Source organism: Necator americanus, chromosome II (genome assembly GCF_031761385.1).
Source record: "Necator americanus strain Aroian chromosome II, whole genome shotgun sequence".
Taxonomy (NCBI): domain Eukaryota; kingdom Metazoa; phylum Nematoda; class Chromadorea; order Rhabditida; family Ancylostomatidae; genus Necator; species Necator americanus.
The window spans coordinates 15,595,952-15,613,838 of NC_087372.1; the positions used below are offsets into that span (position 1 = coordinate 15,595,952).

A 17,887-nucleotide genomic window follows, 5' to 3' on the forward strand; every position below is an offset into this window, starting at 1 on the left:
ATGTGTTGTGACGTCGTTTTATGTGTGTCTGTTCAGAAGAAAAGAACACGCAATAATCATTATGTCAGTGATCTGTTATTGTTTTGATCATTTCCCACTTCCTAATCAGAGAGTATTAGAAAACAAATGGTGGATGAACTAAATTTAGAAATCAAGACTTGTTTCGATGTTAATAAGGAACAGGGTAAAGGGATAAATTAAAGATGACAGCAGTAATTGGCGAAAATGTCGGTTTAACCTCTAGTCTGGCTGGCAGTTACATCGCCGACAACGGTGACCATTGTTGGAACTTCAGATGATATCTACGTATCACCAAGTTAGGCCTCTCCCTAGATTTCAGTTTAGAACTCAGTCCAGGCGCGAGTAAACCGTTGGTTTGCGGCGTTATGGTTCTGCCACTGCGGTCATAAGACCGAAAAACAGTCCACAGTCCATCTGCATGAGCGAACTGCCTTCGTTTGTGTCGCAGCCTCGCAAACACGAAATGCACTTGTCCGGATCTATAGCAGTCAATTCAAAAGCAGCACCCACCGTCGAAAAATTTTATTACTGCAGCTTGCGTAGGCAGGAACAAACAACCTCTCCAGTCCTACCGCTGCTTCTGCTGTAGGCACATGAGTGAATGCCTAAATCAGACATTCATTCATTCTTTCTTCTGATTAGAAATAATTATTGTATTAGAAATGGATGACAGGGAAGTGGTTTTTGATAGTTCATAATCGATGAAGACTAGTCGATAACTGCGGTCACATTTATGATTCACCCTCATTTTATTACCTTGGCTCCGTTTTTTCTTTTGCAAAACCTCGGGAAATTTCAATGCGCAGGAATTCTCACCAGAACATGAAAGAACAGATTGATTTTTGAGATAAGAAATATTTTATAAAAGCATCACTTTTAGTGAACTGATACCAAAAAGGAAAATGTTCATAATATCACGGAAAAAAAACTGACTAGTAATTCGAAAGAAGACAAACAAAGAAAGAAAATATTATAATTCTTGCGAAAGAAACGAGGAAATAGCAGTTAGTCCTTTCGGCATTTCTGCTTTCATAATCCAATGGTCTCGTGCGCCGTTCAGAATTGTACGAGACAAGCGATAAAGGACAAAACTTTGACAACAGGTCTTGATTTAACTCCTTTTGCAGCGTTAAAAAGTTACCTCACACTAGGACTCAGATAGCCTTCAATTTCGAGAGAATTACTTCTGCACCTGGTTTTCAGTGGAAGTTCGCTGATTACGGGTTTTTAGCGTTCGTCGAGAGACTGTTTCCTTTGTACTTTTTCCGATTGCAGCATCTCGAATGCGATAATACATAACATGTAATTCGGAAAAAAAGTGGAGAAATTCAAAGGCTCAATAGGCAACATCCAGAAATCACATACGTCCATCCATCAACATTTTTTTGTTAGCCGAAGAGACGTAGTTGCATTGAAAGTTCCGCTTAGATGGGTCGGTCACGGAAAGCAGGCGCTCTGCCTCTTACCTCTAATCTCCCAGTACAAAAGCACTTGAAAATTCGGATTTCCCTCCTCAACGATTCTCGGTAACAGTCTACGTAGACTGAACGACTCACTTCATTTCACTCTGCGGAAAGTGCAGCGGCAATCTTTGAGGGGACATCACGAGTTCACACGAAATTTGGCAGAAAATGCATTGTTCCGCTGAAGTTCAGAACTGCTTTATATCGCTAAATGCACTTGAGAGAAATACAGATATGACACCTTTCACCACCGGTTTCGTCTATTGGTTAGCAAGTCAGAATCCCAGACAAACCCAGAACCATAGTGAAACCGCGAGTAGACTCTACGATTGATCTGAATTTCATTCGTCTTTTTTCTCCCCAGAAGATTAGGCTCCATGTCAATGAACAGATTAAGGAACGAGAAGGCAAATACTGTCACCTGAGGTCATGGTCGCTTAAACCAATGTGATTCTCTTCCAATTCACCTAGCACGAGGAAGTATTCGTCAGAATCTTTCGTTTCGTTCTTTGTTCAAATAAACCTGAAATTCGAAGGACACGAAGAATCTGATCTAATTGCACGACACCCTGCTGTTAACGCAAAATGTTGTACTGATTTGTATGAGACAACCGTTCTTTGTGCTAAAGCTATTCCGATCTAAAATGAGTATTTCTTCTTTTAAGTGTCAAAAAACGAACACTCAGACGCCTAATTGTTTCGAAATTCCTTTGCGTTAACAGCAGGGTGTTCTGCCATTACACTCGCAATCTTCGCGTCCTGCGAAGTCGATCTGTAGGTTTGTTCGAACACAGAACGAAGTCTCGTTCAGTTTTCTCTCGTCAGTTTTCTCTCGTCCAAGGTGGAGGAGAATGACATTGGTTTGACTATAACTATAACTCGTTTGGCAGTTTCTACCTCTTTGTTTCTGGATCTGTTAAAAAAGTTTCGGTCACGAGATTGTAATTTGCAATTGGGTGAAACTTCAAAACCAGTAGATGATACCTTCAAGGTTACCACATTTATATTTTTCGTATATATATATATATATATATATATATATATATATAAATGTACATATATATGAATGATATATAATATAATGATGGTATATAATATATATGGATGTAAGATAGCTCTAAACATCAGCAAAACAATTTTTTTAAATAAATTTTGCCGTGGGCTCACAATCACTACCTCAAAGGTTGCTGTTGTATTTTTCGCAGAGCTGAATAAGAGCGGAATAGCAGAGCAGAATAAATGAATTGCCAAGCCAATATGTTCCCATGAACCGTTAAGGACGAAAAAAACAAAAAAAAATGTTGAAAAACGAAACTGACAATGGAATTAGACGATCCTGTGGAAAAGTATTACCAAAATCTTTTGCACATGAAGGTCAGAAGAGAGATGGAGCGAGGGCTTTGTGGTTAACCTAGCGTTGACGTCTGCTGCAAGAGCTTTGCTCGATGTTCATTGTCGAGGGGTAGAGAGAACGCGTTTGTGATACACGGGAGCACAGGAGCACGGGAAGGGAATGTGTTGCAGCAGCCCCGTCGCAGTCACTCGCAGGACTTCTCATCCATGTCTACGCTTGGTACAGTCGGGTCAAAATGACATAAAGCTCGGTGCAGTTGCGTGACTGCATTTGAAGAGGCGCACTGGAGGCAGCGGCTGGTACCAATGTTGGACCATCGCGATCTGCAGCAATGAGTGGTGCTAGCAAGGGTCCCGTCAGGGTCAAGCGAGGTGATGGGATACGACCCTCTCGAATACGCCCGCTCCTTCCTCTTCTTCTCGTCGTCTTCCAACGTTCCTGCGATACCCCCCGTTGCTGCTGATACACTATATTGGAAATTTCGTGTGTTTCGAAAACGTAAAATTGAAAATTAGCTAGGAAACAAATGACAAATTTGAAATTCGGTAGCTGACAGAAACGAAGAAACACCTAGTCGTAGCAGAAACAAATTTGCTGAAATGTTGTTGAAATATTGGTAGTGCAATGTTTTCTTTTTTTATTCTATTCTATTTTTATTCTAAATGTATGAGATATCCTTGAATGATGATTAAACCATATAATACGACAAAAAGGAAAAGTCAAGTGCGTAGTCGGATTACATAGGGACGTCAAAAAAAAAAAAACCACGAAAAAATCAACATTTTGTTTCGACAGTATGATAATGAGGGGACGCATTTTCAACACCCCGAGTCAAACTTTTGCAAAAGAGTTAGAAGACCGAAACCATTTCAGAAAGATGAAGGATTTAATTATACATAGCCTTCAATAGTTTGAAAGTGGATTAAGTAGAATTATATGACCAAGAAAGATTCTGTGCACATTGTTAGGTCGGGAAGATCGCAAATTACTTCGTGAGAAATATTGCAGATAGTTTTAAGAGAAGAAAGTTCGCTCTATCGCTGTATTTTACCACCTCCTAGTCTTCATGGAATTTTGAAGGGACAAAGATAGGAAAAATGGCATTTTTCCCATCTTCGTCCCATCAGAAATTTGCAACAATGGTGAGGCCGTGGAAAATAAGCATTTGAAAGAGAAAATCGCTGGCTACAACATACTTGAAGATGATTTGCTTCACACTAGGTTACTCTGAGTTATTGAATTTTATTCAAGATCAGATATTTTTGGCACACGAGCAAAAGTTCGACTTTTGGCAAAGTTTTCCTATTCTAGAAAAATGGGAAGGCGTTTTAGAAACCACCCGTATTTTCAGAAAGATGGGCTAAGGAAACCCCTAGTGCGAGATTTTTCATTTCCGGATCGTCTGATTCTCTCAGAATTTGGATCGGACAAGTCCTAAAAAAACAAAATTCCAAGGAGATTAGGATGTGGAAAAAACAGCGATATGACTGTTTTTTGGGGGTAAACCCTCTTCTCTGAAAAAAGCTACCCAAATTATTTCTTTTGGTAGTCTTATAACGAAGTTATTCATTATCTCCCAGACCTAACAATGTACACAGAATCTGCGCTTTTTGTCATTTTTTTCCAATAAATCAATCCACTTTTAAAGGCATCACCCCAGGAATCTGAGGTGGTGCAGATTTCAGGTGGAGTATTCATATACGGGATGGGAGACTACGGAGAGGGGGGTGATTCCGTCCATTTCTTCCTAATTGCCGTAAAAAACGGCCCGGAAGATGCGGCGCCGCACAAGGCTGGCGCGCTCCAATCGAATCCCTTGTAGAAAACAGTGCGCCAAAACGCCTGAAGCCGCATCTTCCGGGCCTTTTTTACGGCAATTAGGAAGAAATGGACAGGATCGTCCCTCCTTCCATAATCTACGATCCCGTATACGAATACTCCACCTGAAATCTGCACCACCTCAGATTCGTGGGGTGATGTCTTTCAACTGCAGAAGACTACATATAATTAAATTCTTCACGTTTTCGAAGTGCTTCCAAGTTTCTAACTAGTTTCCAAAAATTTGCCTCAGTGGGTGTCGTTCCTTAGTGGTTTCATTGTTACATTTTTAAAATGTGGTACATTTTTAAAGGCAGTATACCACGAATCTGAGGTGGTGCGGATTTCAGGTGGAGTATCCGTATACGGGGTCGTAGATTATGGAGACGGGGTGGATCCGCTCATCTCTTCCTGCATCACTGCAAACAGCCGCCTCCAGAATGCTGTTTTGTACGACGCCATATATTGCAACGCTCCACCCCTTGCGCCGCCTAGGCCCTGCAATTCGTCGAAAATCAATTCGGACTGCCCCGATAGGCAGTAAGGGACGCTACGCGTGCAAGGGTGCGCGCTGCAGTAGAAGGCATCGTACAAAACAACATTCAGGGGCTGCTTGTAGTGACTCAGGAAGAGATGAGCGGAACCACCCCTGTCTCCATAATCTGCGACCCCCTATACGGATACTCCACCTGAAATCCGTACCATCTCAGATTCGTGGTAGGCTGCCTTTAAGACAAAACGTTCTGGCTTCCATACTGTCCTACGCCTAAAGCCAAATATAATAATTTGCAATTTATGTAGTAATCTAATATTATTTTTTGTAATATTTCACAAAGCATGTAATTATCTAATACTACGTAACTATTTTGTCCTGATTATCACATTAACCTTCATTCACTACTGCTCTAAGCACACTCCCTTTACGACCCCCGAAAGAACAAAAATGGGAAGATCCCATCATGCACTTGACCCTGGCTGGTCCCGCTTCGAGCGCACCTGATCTTTACTCCTTCACCACTCCATTTCTCTTCCACATGTATGTCCATACCTAACTTGCTGTGAACCTAAACGAAGAACTTGTCGAAATATTCGTAGAATTTCTTTCCAAAAAGGGTATACAGGCACTACAACAGGATCACACTACTACAACAACATTATTTGTGAGATTTTCACTAATTTTTTACTTACTATGCACAATATTGTCTTAACATATTCTGAGTGCACTGCTTCTAGATAGAAGTTTTATCTGTGAGCAAATAATCGTGAGACTAGACCTAAAGTCTACTGAAAATAATAATTATTATAAGAATTATTCGGCTGAGCTTCATCATGAAGTTTATTCAACGTCGTCGTCTATGGAAAAGAACACCCGGGCCGACTGGAATGTATACGACAACAACTTGAATTCCTAAAAAAATGTGATATCTTCGAGATTTTTTTTTGATAGTGGAATTAAACAGAAACGCCACCCACTCTTTCAAACGCTTGTAGCCGAGCTGCTTTGAGGTGGACGTTACGTGGATCTTTGCTAGATTTCAACTCTTCGGTGAGTGCTTCATAATCAGCAGCGCATTTCCTACAAAATATTTCGAAAGTTTTACACGAGTGGCTTTTAGAACACGCACTTTGCAATAGATCGAAACCAGTTCAGTGTGCTGAATTGAGGCCAAAGGTTCAACACTGTGAGGATGTAGGCCAGACCTGGAATGGAAAACAACTGATTTTTGTTGGTGCTCAGACTCTGAAGGTACAAACCCATTGTGAACCCGTCATCCGTGAAAGTGGTTTGTTTGTGAAGCTGTGCCCGTTTTTTGAGACGGTCTCTGCAGACAAGCATGTGCTCGACATAATTCACAGTGAGTGCAGGTACCGCCACATAGAAATCCATCAAGTGAGAGAACTTCGAATTGTCAATGAAGGCTGTTCGGAACACGTCAACCAGCATCTGAATCGATACGATTATGGTTCAGAAGAATAGCGGATGAAGAAGTAAGAGGAAAAGTGCAGAGGAAAAAGATGTTAGGACATATAACGGCTTCTTGTGACCATTAATACCATTGCAAAGTCTCTAGGAAGTCTCTAGGAACAAAACTACATTTCAGAATCTTTCCAAAGCGTTTCTGAATACTTTTTTCGGTGATGCATTAAGCGTGTAACGACGATGGAAGGCTAACAACAAACTTATACTGTAATGTGTTTCTCATTTTAACAAAGCACCACTACCCTTGCCCCTTCGTGGCTCTGAATGTGAATGGATTTCCGAGACCAGGCACAAAGCCACGAAAATTCTAATGTTTCCTTGAATTGATTGTTGACTAGTCTAGTTGCACTAAGGAATCCTTTTTCTCTTTATATTGACAGGAACAACGAAGCTACCATGAAAAGAAGATAAGCATAAGAACAGGCCTTGGTGAAATCGCGATTTTTGTTCGCCTGATCGCGCAAATCCGAGAGCAATTCCTTAAGCGTTTGTAGTGGAGTGTCTCCTAAATATCGTAACAAGGTGTGAAAAGGAAATTCGAACGGGCAATTATGTACTGAAAGAACAAAAAAGGTCACATTAATATGTAGGAAAATAAAACGAATGAACTTGTTTATCTAAAGCCGCGAGCTTTCTTCAAAGTACTGTTCTCAAGGTGCTGTAACAAATTAACGAAGGATGAACCACACCGTCAGTATCTGGAATCACGATTTCGTCCTCTACTGTGTCGTAGGATTTCATCTGACTCGCCACTACAGAAGCTGCTGACGACATCGACCGGACAAATCCAAGAGCGTTGCCCATCTTAACGGTAAACATAATGTAAGTACTAAAAGAAGTAATTCCTCATTGTATTATTTTCGATATCCACTTGTAAGAGCTCATGCTATGACCATACCTGTGTGATGAGAATTCGAAAACGATCCATGTAAGTAGGCTCCTCTTCTTGGGTGGCGATTTGTGAGAATGCAAGATTAAACTGTTCCGCTCGTCTAGGAGGATACTAGAAAATGAAAGATGCTCAGGGAAACAAAAACTATAACATCGAAACACCAATGAATATCTTCAGAACAGACCAATTTTTTCAGTGATTCCAAATTTTCTTGGAAATATCGGATATCTTTCTGCAGGTGTGCGTGGATATGCTCATCTCGCAGGAACTGATTGAATATGGTGAACTTGCTCCGAAGAAACTGCAAAAAGAATTTAACGTTGCATACAAACACTGACAACAGGTTACGGCTGGAGAAATTTAAAAGGCAGTACTAAAGAATGTTGCACTGTAGCCATTTTGTGTGACTTCTACTGTTACATTCTGAAGATCACCGGCAATTCGTGCGACAAAAGCTCTGTGAAGCTCCAAAAGTGTGCTTCATCGCAAATTGAGTGGAGATTGGCCGAGTATGTGGTAGAAGTCGCTCACGATTAAGAGGACGCACCAATACCGGGACAGGCTACATCTGGATCTTACTTTTGCAACTCAAGCAAACCGTACATCATAAGTAGTATAGTAGCATCATAAGTAACATAGTAGTATAGTATGTATAAGTAACAAGTAGCAGGTGCTCAACATATTGAGCACCTGCTACGTGTTACTTATATACTGTTATCGTATTATTATACTTACATGCTGTTACTTTTATACAACACCTCTGTCACAACGCATACTCTTCCTTTGCTTAACATTCACCCTCTATTCCCTTTCTATTGCGTCGACGACGCTTCATGCTCATCCAGCCTCACTGGACGGCGGCAACGTTCGAGTATTAGTCCCTAAAGGAACACGTGATGCACAAACGCAGACTCCATATTGAAGACGAGGATGTGAAGGGTTCATCATCCACGAATGTACTGGGTCGTTAGTTTGAGCTCTTGCTCTCATACAAAAGTGAACAGGTCGCATGTACTGAAGGCGCATGCAAACCGATTATTTCTGATGGCGATGAGAGATAGAAGCTTGGATTGTAGTCTGTTGCTGGAGAGCTTCGCCTTTGAGTGAAACTGTCCGTTTGAGGCGCCACTTATTGCTGACATTGTATTCGAACATAAAAATCCAAAGGTCACCTGATAAGTGATATTAACGCTGGTATTGAGAACTCCTAATCCATGAGTGCGTAAGGAATCAGCCATGTGTTCTGCCGTCAGTACACGAAGTGAGCGATTAGGAGAAGTTTTTTCTATGAAAAGCTGGAAATTTACTCTTCGAGGAGATGTACTCAGTAGGAAGAAAATGTGCAAAGACAACTACTTGTTGGTTCAGGCAATAATTGAAGTTCGTAACAAACTGCGCCAAAGAACGCATCACTTCGACAACGTCTAAACTTTGTCCCGTTGAACAGTTTGGCAGCATCCCATCGATTAAGTCCAAACCGTATCTTCAATATGTCTCACTGTTTCTCGCGAAATAAGTAGATCTGAAGTGATCAGAAAAAAGTCCTACCTCTGTTTAGCTAACATCGCCATTTTTCTGTATGCATGACGATCGTGTAAAGTAACAGCAGTTAAGTCGTAGAACAACTTTTGGAGGTTACAAGTTACAAAATCTGCAAGAAAAGCCAGTCCAAGTAAATCGCAATACATAATGAATTTTGAGGAAAAAAGAAAAAAAAAAAGATTGAGGATAGCGGAAGACGAACCACTTATGTTAAAAACGAGGCCATGTAGTCGGATCTCAGGTTCAGACATTATTTTCTTGTAGAAATCCAATTTCTCATGAGGTGATTTGTCTCTGAAAAGAATATGAAGATAGCATCAGAAGAAATCACCAAGATCCACTTGCTACTCAAACAATATGCAGCGGATACAAGTCCCGGTACTTGCATTGTTTTGGGTACCCACAGAAGCGCTTCGGGAGCAGCGAGCTGCTCTGTCGCCATCAAATATAGCCCATCAACGATATTGGCGATGTTTAGATTTCTCATGGACAAGATAGAGTTCGCAGTGTACATTACGAGAATGAGCATGGTCACTTTTAATTCCTCCTTCGTAATCAAAAAAACCGCATGAGAAACGGCTCACGAACGCGGCGCGTTGTGTACAACGGCTGTACGGAAGCGGCGGCTCATAGAATATCGCAGAAGTTTCACACGCCGTTTCTCCGGACGACTAGAGGGAATTCAGCCTGAACACACCCATACTCGTAATGTACACTCCGAACCCTATGTTGTGCATGAGAGATCCCAACATTGTCAATTTCGTGATATGCTGCCTCTAGTTTCTAATTGAATTTTGAAATTTAAGAATTTTGACTGAGTCAAGTCACGATGTTCAACTTAGTAGACAAAGACAGGACTTCCAAAGCCGCCAAGGTTCAATGCTGGTGTCACATAAGTACCACTGCTCATATCTGCTTCTCCCTTACACCATTATATAATGTTGTGGATTTTGAAAAGGATGGGCCAAGTACCTTTCATCCACAACAAGATGCTGATGCGACAACACTCGCAGATCATTCTCAATTGCAGCGCATAAAGGTAACAAAAATCCCTGCAAACAGAATGTGAGACATTTGCCCCATTGAACTTTCCAACTGCACGGGACACCTTCTTCACCGATTCGACCATGCCATCGCGGAAACATTCCATTTGCTTGGATCTTTTGGATTTCTCTACGAAGCGGATACAGTCCGAGATGGCTAGAGTGAAGCGCTGGATAATAATTAATGGATTAAACTTCAGTAATAGTTTGAAATAAAACCACTGTACCGTCATGCTTTGCCTCACTGGTATTCGATCTAGAATAGTGTCCCAATAGATAGTGAGGAGATCGCGGTGGAAAATGAGGAAAGAGCAATCGGTTACCCTAAAGAAACAGTTTCAAGAAAAACAGCCGAGATTCCACACATTACCACCGGCGCTAGAAGTAAACTTAGCCAAGATAGCATTCAAATTATGATGAATTTTTTTGTTGTTTTCTGCGAACATATGTTAACAATTTTGGATGCTCTCATCGCTGGGTTCAATTATGCTAGTAGATTAAGCAAGGAAGTTTGGTGTAAACATTTGAACAGTGGAAAAGTGTCACATACTTCGTGTTGGTCTTACAGGAAAAGCTCACCGCCAGACAAAACACGAAAGGATATCTAGTTTTTTGCTTGGGACTAAATTTCTTGTTCGAGTAGAGGACTTTTACACAGGTCTTTCACTCTGATTGTATGGATAGGATCGGGGGGATCAGAAAGATTATCAGTAGAATTCCCTTTGAAATGTACCGAGGCTATGTCATTTCCTCTTTTTTCTGCGTACTCGTCCACATAACAGGAGACCTGCACAAGCCTACGCATTGGACTTTCGCGTAATAAACTAACCTTTCAATAATGGAATCAATTCTACAAAATGTTTCTAGCCGTGATAATAAGGCATCAAGTTGAGAAGAGTCAATACGACGCATCGCTTCCTGAAGAGATATATGACAGGACCAGGTGATGTTGCTAAAATGTAAAAAAAAGTACACCTTGTACTGGCCGATCTCCAAAGCAGTGCCACAAACACATATCCTCAGCCGCGATTCTGGATATAGAGAATTCGGAATAATTCCGTCTCAAATGTGAAGAAATTGTATTGACAATCGCTTAAGATACCCACCAGACCCAAGTAAGCACTGTATGGCAATGTGAAAAGCAGAAGCTCGATGAGTATCACCAGAATCTCTAGCGGAGAGTCGTGCTCTCTCGATAAGATCTAAGGAATGGCATCGCCATTGTTGGCAGGCCATTTGAGAGCACTCAAAGAGCATACGACGACAATCGGCGAACGTTTGCGAGATCGCCTGCAACCACTCCATACCCACAGGAGAATTTTTGCTCTTTTAAAAAAAAGGAAACTTGCTCGCCTTGATGTTTTCAACAACGCTAAACATCTTGTACGCCTTCGCCTTAGACATTCTTATAGCACCCACTTGGGAATTCAGCACGTTTCTCAGCAAATCCCCCATCACACCTGCTATTCGTGCACCCTAAATGGTAAATGGTTTATGGCAGATAGTATGAGAGAAAGTTAAGAACACAAATTTAACATCAGTAGAGGTAACGTCTCGAGTAAATTTGTGGAACGTGGGACCATTCGAGCAAGAGAAGCAGGTAGAATCAATAATAAACACTACTAATACCTTCAACATCATTTCTGCCACCACCAAGCTTGAAGCGGCATCTCGCGATTCAGTACCACGATCTTCGGCGCGCATCTAGTAGTGGAAAGTGTTGAAGAAAACAACTAAAAATCAAACAACCGAAAGAAGGAAATGGACCTTTAGCTGCCACTCTTCAGCTGCCGATATCTTAGAGATCGCTTCTTCTAGCATAGCATCACAATGTTCGACATAGAATGTCTCCCTGACATGTCGAATAAACTGGATGCTCTTTTTGTCCACAACGTCCACAATGGAGGGCACCTCGCGCATAAGAAATTCGCATGGAATCCATAGGATATCTCCGACAAGATGGAATGCCACGATCTGAACAAGATCCGGCCAGATACAAAATTCAAAATTAGCGAATTTGTTACCATTTATCACTCGAGTGGATATTTACAACTAAGAAGTTCCAAGCGCTTTGTCCCTGAATTCCAGAACTAGGAAAGAGAAACTTTTGCGTTTGCAATGGGAAACGACTCTTCACCCTTGATGAGTACGGTGCTCCGAAAATATCAATATAATCTGAATATTCCCTACTTCTCGATCAGTTAAGCTCCGAAAAAAAAAACAACTACTTCAGGTGAAAAATGATAGAGCCCGATGAGCTGAAGGTCATGAGTGTTCTTAATTGAGTTGCAGACCAAATTTCTGACTGGCCTTGAATATTTTACAGGTTATCGGCAAGTTTCGGCTATGTATACAAGTCTTATTGCTATATAACTCGGACTGCTATATGGCAAAAGTTTTCTATCCTTAATTAAAATCATTAAAATCTCAAATATTCCAAAAAGATGCTGTCGTACACAGTGCACTCACATTGCACGCCGCCAAAACGCATACTTTGGTAGGGCAAATGCCTAGTGGAAACATGGGATTGGCCTTAAACATCCGTCTTGTAAATGAAGTTGAAATGAGTGAGTGTAAAGTTGCACTTCCGGTCAAGTGAACTCCAACAAGTCGCTTTTTTCAGACAACTGTGATGTCTGCATGCACCAATTTGTTGCATTGCAGGAAAAACGGCACAGCAGGATCGCAAAGGACTCAAAGTCTGGATCCTCAGTGCTCACATTCTCCCCGTTGAAGACTACGACAATGACCCCTCTTATGATGAACTCATTATGTTGATGTCCAGGATACTAAGCCACAGGCGGTAATTATCGGAACTGATGGAAATGCAACGGTGGGATGCGAACAACAGTTCAATGTGCTTGGAAAATAGTATTATCCCGCGAAGCAAAAATCAGATAGCGTAGGTCACCTGCTGTACCTTCGCGAGCAGACGAACTACATTATTGTTTCCACGTTTAAAAGGAATCATAGACTCAATCACGTTACTTCGCAATGGACCACCCCCTAACGCCAGAAAAGCAGCGAAAGCGTAAGACGCCAACTTTTAAGCTTTAGCTCGATTACGTCCTTACAAAGAACATCCCTCGGTCAAATATCAGAAAATTTAGAGCTGTTTGGAACGTCACATTTGATTCCATCACTGCCCAATTCTTCTCAGTTTAACCAATGACTGAGTCGGAGGTTCTGGTCTGCACCCCAAACATGAAGAATGGAAAATCCGGCGGAGACGAACGAATTCGTGCAAAAAAGTTGAAATCCTTCCTCCTTCCAGGATTCGTGAGATGCCGAAAATCATTAGTTCAGTATGGATTGACGACAGGACACCTGACTCGTGGAGACATGAAATTCCTCACCACAAGAAGTTATACGTCAAGAAGTTATGTGCCAGGGAAACTAGGAATTGAAGAGGAATATCACTCCTGCGTGCAAGGATTAAGGTTTTGGAGCAGATCATCTTGGATTAGCTAATCAAACATCGCAAAGAAAAAAATCCACGATGAAGAAAGCGCCATTCGCCTTGGTCTACCGACGATTGAACAAGTGCTCGTTGCCAGGAGATTGATCGAAATGTGGCAGCAGTTTTCTAAACCTATGCACTTAGCTTTTCTGAAATTCGAAGGCGCCTTCTACTCTCCTCATGAAGGCTGACTTTTAAATACGCTTCGCGCCGATTTCAGAAAAATTGGTGCGCTTAATTAACGACATGGATAGGGGAACAACTGCTGCGACGCGAACACAATTTACTACATCGTTTAATGTGGAGTGCTTGAAGCATTGCAGCGTGACGTTTTCCGTTCAACTTTACTGTCGACGAAACTATGCGAAGGATAGTAGAGTAGTGCTTCGTTGATGTCGTTTTAGCACCATAAACTTGACCCTTGGTCGATGTCGAGCACGATATTAGTAGTAGTAGTGGTTGACGATGCAGTAGTATTCGTTTCAAGCAACGCAAAGTTGCAACATGTTGTGAATCTTGTATCGAAATTTGCTGCAGCCTGCGGACTACAGCTACATCCTGAAAAACGTAAGACGTGGGTGTCCTGGGGACGCTCAACGAGAATGAGGGTAGATGGACAATCTATTGGACTCGTGGATGAGGTTTGCTATTTGAACTGGGTGAAAAAAGGGATGGCACCTAAGAGAGGGATATCCTAAAGATGCGCTAAAGTCAAATCGGCAATCAACTCCTTGACCACGTGCTTGTGGCCATACCGCCAACGAAGTCAAGCGGCGAGTCTAATTACAGACACTTCGCCCATTCCTAATGCACGGCTAGGAGACTTGGGCAGCACAATCAACTGCAATGAAGAAACTTAACTGTGTGGATAGAAAGCTGTTTAGACTGTTAAGCGACGTTTGACCAATTATGTGCCATAATGAAGAACTTTACACAGAACTGGATATAGTGCTACTGCTATAAACGGAGAGCATGTTAAACCATCCTACCCGACCTTCTCAAGTAGTCACAGAAATCAGTCTTCTCTTCTTTGGTTACGATAAAGAGTTGTCTTGTCGTCTTGTTCACGTTGTAAGAGGATGCTCGGAGACTCAAACAGAGAAACACCGCGTGGTCGGAGAAGAAAGTTTTGAACGGAGGTGGTAAAGGAAGATCTGAAGACACTTAGCGTTGACAGGCGGAACAGTCGAGAAATTACGTTTCGCAGATCATAGAATAGCGAAAGAGGAAGGATTATTTGAGTTGTAGTTGACGTTCGAACAGGATGGGCTCTGACATCTTTAAAGGCGACATACTTCGGCGAAAACGCAGATAGCTGCGTTAGGACGTAACACCCGCCCACCGATTAAGTCAAATAAGTTAACTTGGCAGGGTAGTAGCAGAAGGTTGCAGGAAGATATCCGAAAATGTTTTAGAAAATTCTAGCACAATTCGCTTTCTTCTTTGGATACGTTCTATAAGTGACCCTAAAAGCGGTGGACAATAAAGAAATTTACAACTGCCGGAAGCTGTTATTAGTGAAGATACTAGCCCACAAACTTGGCTCTAAGCCACTGAAATTGCTGAATAATGCAAAATAATGCTTTCGCTTTTGCTGAAAAATTAGATAATGTAAACTACACTTCTCGCGACAATATCTCCACGATATATTGAAGAAATCAAACACAATCTTTGGATTCTCTTCTAAAATTTCGATATCTCGATATCCACAATTTCTTTATGCCAAATCCAAGTGTAAAAAAAACTGCGGTTGTCAAGTGGACACCTTATCACTACTATATTTCATACTAATCTTTCCTCGAAAAGGCTTCAAACGGAGGTGAATATCGAAGATACATATACCTGATACCTGATTAAAGCACTACCTTATAGGAGTTTTTTAGGAGAAACACTAAGAAATTTTCTTACGACCAATCCTCTCTCTCACTCACCTGCTTCGGTCCTTTACCTACCGCTGCTGAAGAGCTTCTTAATCATGCCAAATGGGAATGTTTAAAATGTAGTGTAAAAGGGTAGCTTCAAAAAATAGTCTCAAATGATTTTTTCCTATGTGGATAGCCACCAGTGAAACATTCCCATTGAATGAATAACCTTGATATCTATGTCCTATATTTGTCTGTCCTGACATCTATGATATCATTCCTCCAGCAACAACGGAACACTGAAGAACTTACCTTTTTGTGACTTTTCCAAATCAGCTTTGGCAATTTGGTGTCTTTCGTAGGAAAATGTAGATGAAAGAAGACAAAAAGCGAGATGATCACCATAAGACGATGCTTGTCAGGCATATCTCCCTCTGAATACAAAGAATCGAACAACTGCAGCAAGGATACAGAAGAAAAAGGCAAAACTAGAAAAGATTTCTAGCGCTAACCAGCAGCCTTCTCCCAGTGATTATACATTTCGACGATAATCGCACGCATTCGAGCGGCAAAATGCTTGTCATCATCGATTTCACCGTAACTTTGCTCATAACAGTTCTAAAATAGAGAGATGAGAAAATCACAAGAATCCATAAACGCAACACACGGAACTCACTCGAAGCCCATTTCCCGCCATCACTTGCCCTTCTACAGTGGCGATTGCTGCAATCAGTGAACGGAGGGAATCGGCAGTGACGTCAAACTGAGCTGGATTGTGTTGTGCAGTGCCAATCGCTCTGAAATGCAAAATCTCAAGATCTCACATAACTGCGTGCTCATTCAGGGAAACAGTGAAAGGTGTTGTATGTTGTGTATTCCGTTTATCCATTTGTACCATCCGCATTACCTTTTCACCTATAGCCGATTCCAAATGTACTGTATCGGGTCGGCGAAGCTTTTTTTTCGATGAGCATAAGGAAGAGGGAGGAGGGAGTATATATCAAACAGACAAAGGTGTTGCCGCAGCCGCATCGCGCTCAGCCGGCTGATTAAATTTGACTATTGTAGAAGTCGGTTACGACTACTGTAAAAGAAAAAAATTCGTCCTCGCTTTCAAGGTTAAAATATTAGGAAACTTCAAGATAAAAAAGAAAGAAGACGATTTCCCCCGGAAACTTTAGCAGACAAACAATAATTTTGTGTATAGCGAATAGTTGCATCTTCAAGCTTACAACACAGCACCTCGAGGAAAGCGTAGTAAAAAGTGCCAAAATCTCGTCAATATCAACTCAAACATCAAATTTGCCTCTGATCCATCGTATCGGGTTCTTATCGAAACAAATTCTAGAGTTATTGAGGCCACTAATGGAATTTTCAGATTTTGGGAACATGAATATTTGTCAGCAATACCAGAGAATTCTGTTGAAAGCCCAAGGAAAAGAATCGAGCATTTTTTCCAGAAACTACAAAGCTATTTTACTAAATGTGGAATCTAGGAAAACAAACCGACAATAGCTGTTCCAGTCGCTTCGGATAGCATGTCTGCTCTCGATAATTTTATCAGCTTGCAGAAGAATCGCAAGTAGTTCTCCAAGTCCGGACCAAGCTCGGAAGAGTTTGCGCTCGGAGGCACCTGGTAGAACGCTGCTTCTAAAAACACCAAATGAAAACCGGAAGCGCCTAAAGCAGATAGCTTTATTTTAAAAGAATGCGCATGGAAGCTCACTCTAGTCCATGAAAAGATCGTATTTGCAAGAGAAGATTGCGGAAGAGCAGAGTAACTCTGGAAAGGAATCGTGACAGATCGAGGAGGACTGGGAAGAATTCCGTCATATCCCGAATCGGGCGACATTGGTCGGAGACTTCCGACTCTGCAATATGATCGTTGCTAACAAATCTATCAGAAACTAGATAAGTTTTAGTTACAGATATTTACCGCAACTTTCATAGAGCAAAAGCGACGGAAAGAACTTCTCTGTAGCATCATGTCGAATCTCCGCAATTTCACTCAAAATTGTCGCGAGGGTTGAGCAACATTTGTTCACTACAGGACTGTCAGAGCATGAGAGGGAATCGACAGAACGGCTGGCACCCAAATCGAGGCTCTGCAAGGATCAGAATAATTTCAAAGGCATTTCTTTTGTCACGATTTCGGCTTTCAAGTACTAATGCGACGAATTTTCAAAAAAGAATCAAGAATTTTACTAATGCGTCAAAATGTAGCTTAGAGTTGTCAAGATATACAATAATAGGTGCCGAACGTATTCATCCGGGTGGACGCGACGCAGCTGCCGCAACACGTACTATATATGGTAGGAAACCTTTCTGTCCTCTACCAATTGAATATAACATGATTAGAGAGTCTCTCATTGAGCTGATAATAAGGTCCAAAATCAGTTCCTAAACTGATTCCATTGTAGGAACAATTGAGATGTCTAGACTGAGAAGAGG

General features: G+C 41.5%; 1 protein-coding gene across 2 annotated transcripts; it reads right to left on the reverse strand.

Moving 5' to 3' along the window:
• Nucleotides 1-5,992: 5,992 nt before the first annotated feature.
• Nucleotides 5,993-17,806, reverse strand: RB195_017965 (uncharacterized protein; the record flags this gene model as incomplete). Of its 2 annotated transcripts, none has more annotated exons than XM_013441026.2 (28): nt 5,993-6,064; nt 6,130-6,232; nt 6,282-6,357; nt 6,412-6,601; nt 7,033-7,142; nt 7,327-7,441; nt 7,536-7,640; nt 7,714-7,830; nt 8,702-8,824; nt 8,886-9,012; nt 9,078-9,180; nt 9,274-9,365; nt 10,044-10,123; nt 10,180-10,284; nt 10,342-10,438; nt 10,944-11,032; nt 11,090-11,145; nt 11,221-11,404; nt 11,534-11,590; nt 11,744-11,818; nt 11,882-12,088; nt 15,749-15,870; nt 15,949-16,054; nt 16,113-16,233; nt 16,943-17,086; nt 17,163-17,307; nt 17,373-17,541; nt 17,741-17,806. In XM_013441026.2, 28 exons carry the CDS (start codon nt 17,804-17,806, stop codon nt 5,993-5,995), a joined length of 3,156 nt encoding a protein of 1,051 aa, XP_013296480.2. The 2 variants fall into 2 exon arrangements, with proteins under 2 accessions (XP_013296480.2, XP_064041059.1); XM_064185178.1 differs by having other exon boundaries at nt 7,063-7,142; nt 11,468-11,590.
• Between the last annotated feature and the right edge of the window lie 81 nt (nt 17,807-17,887).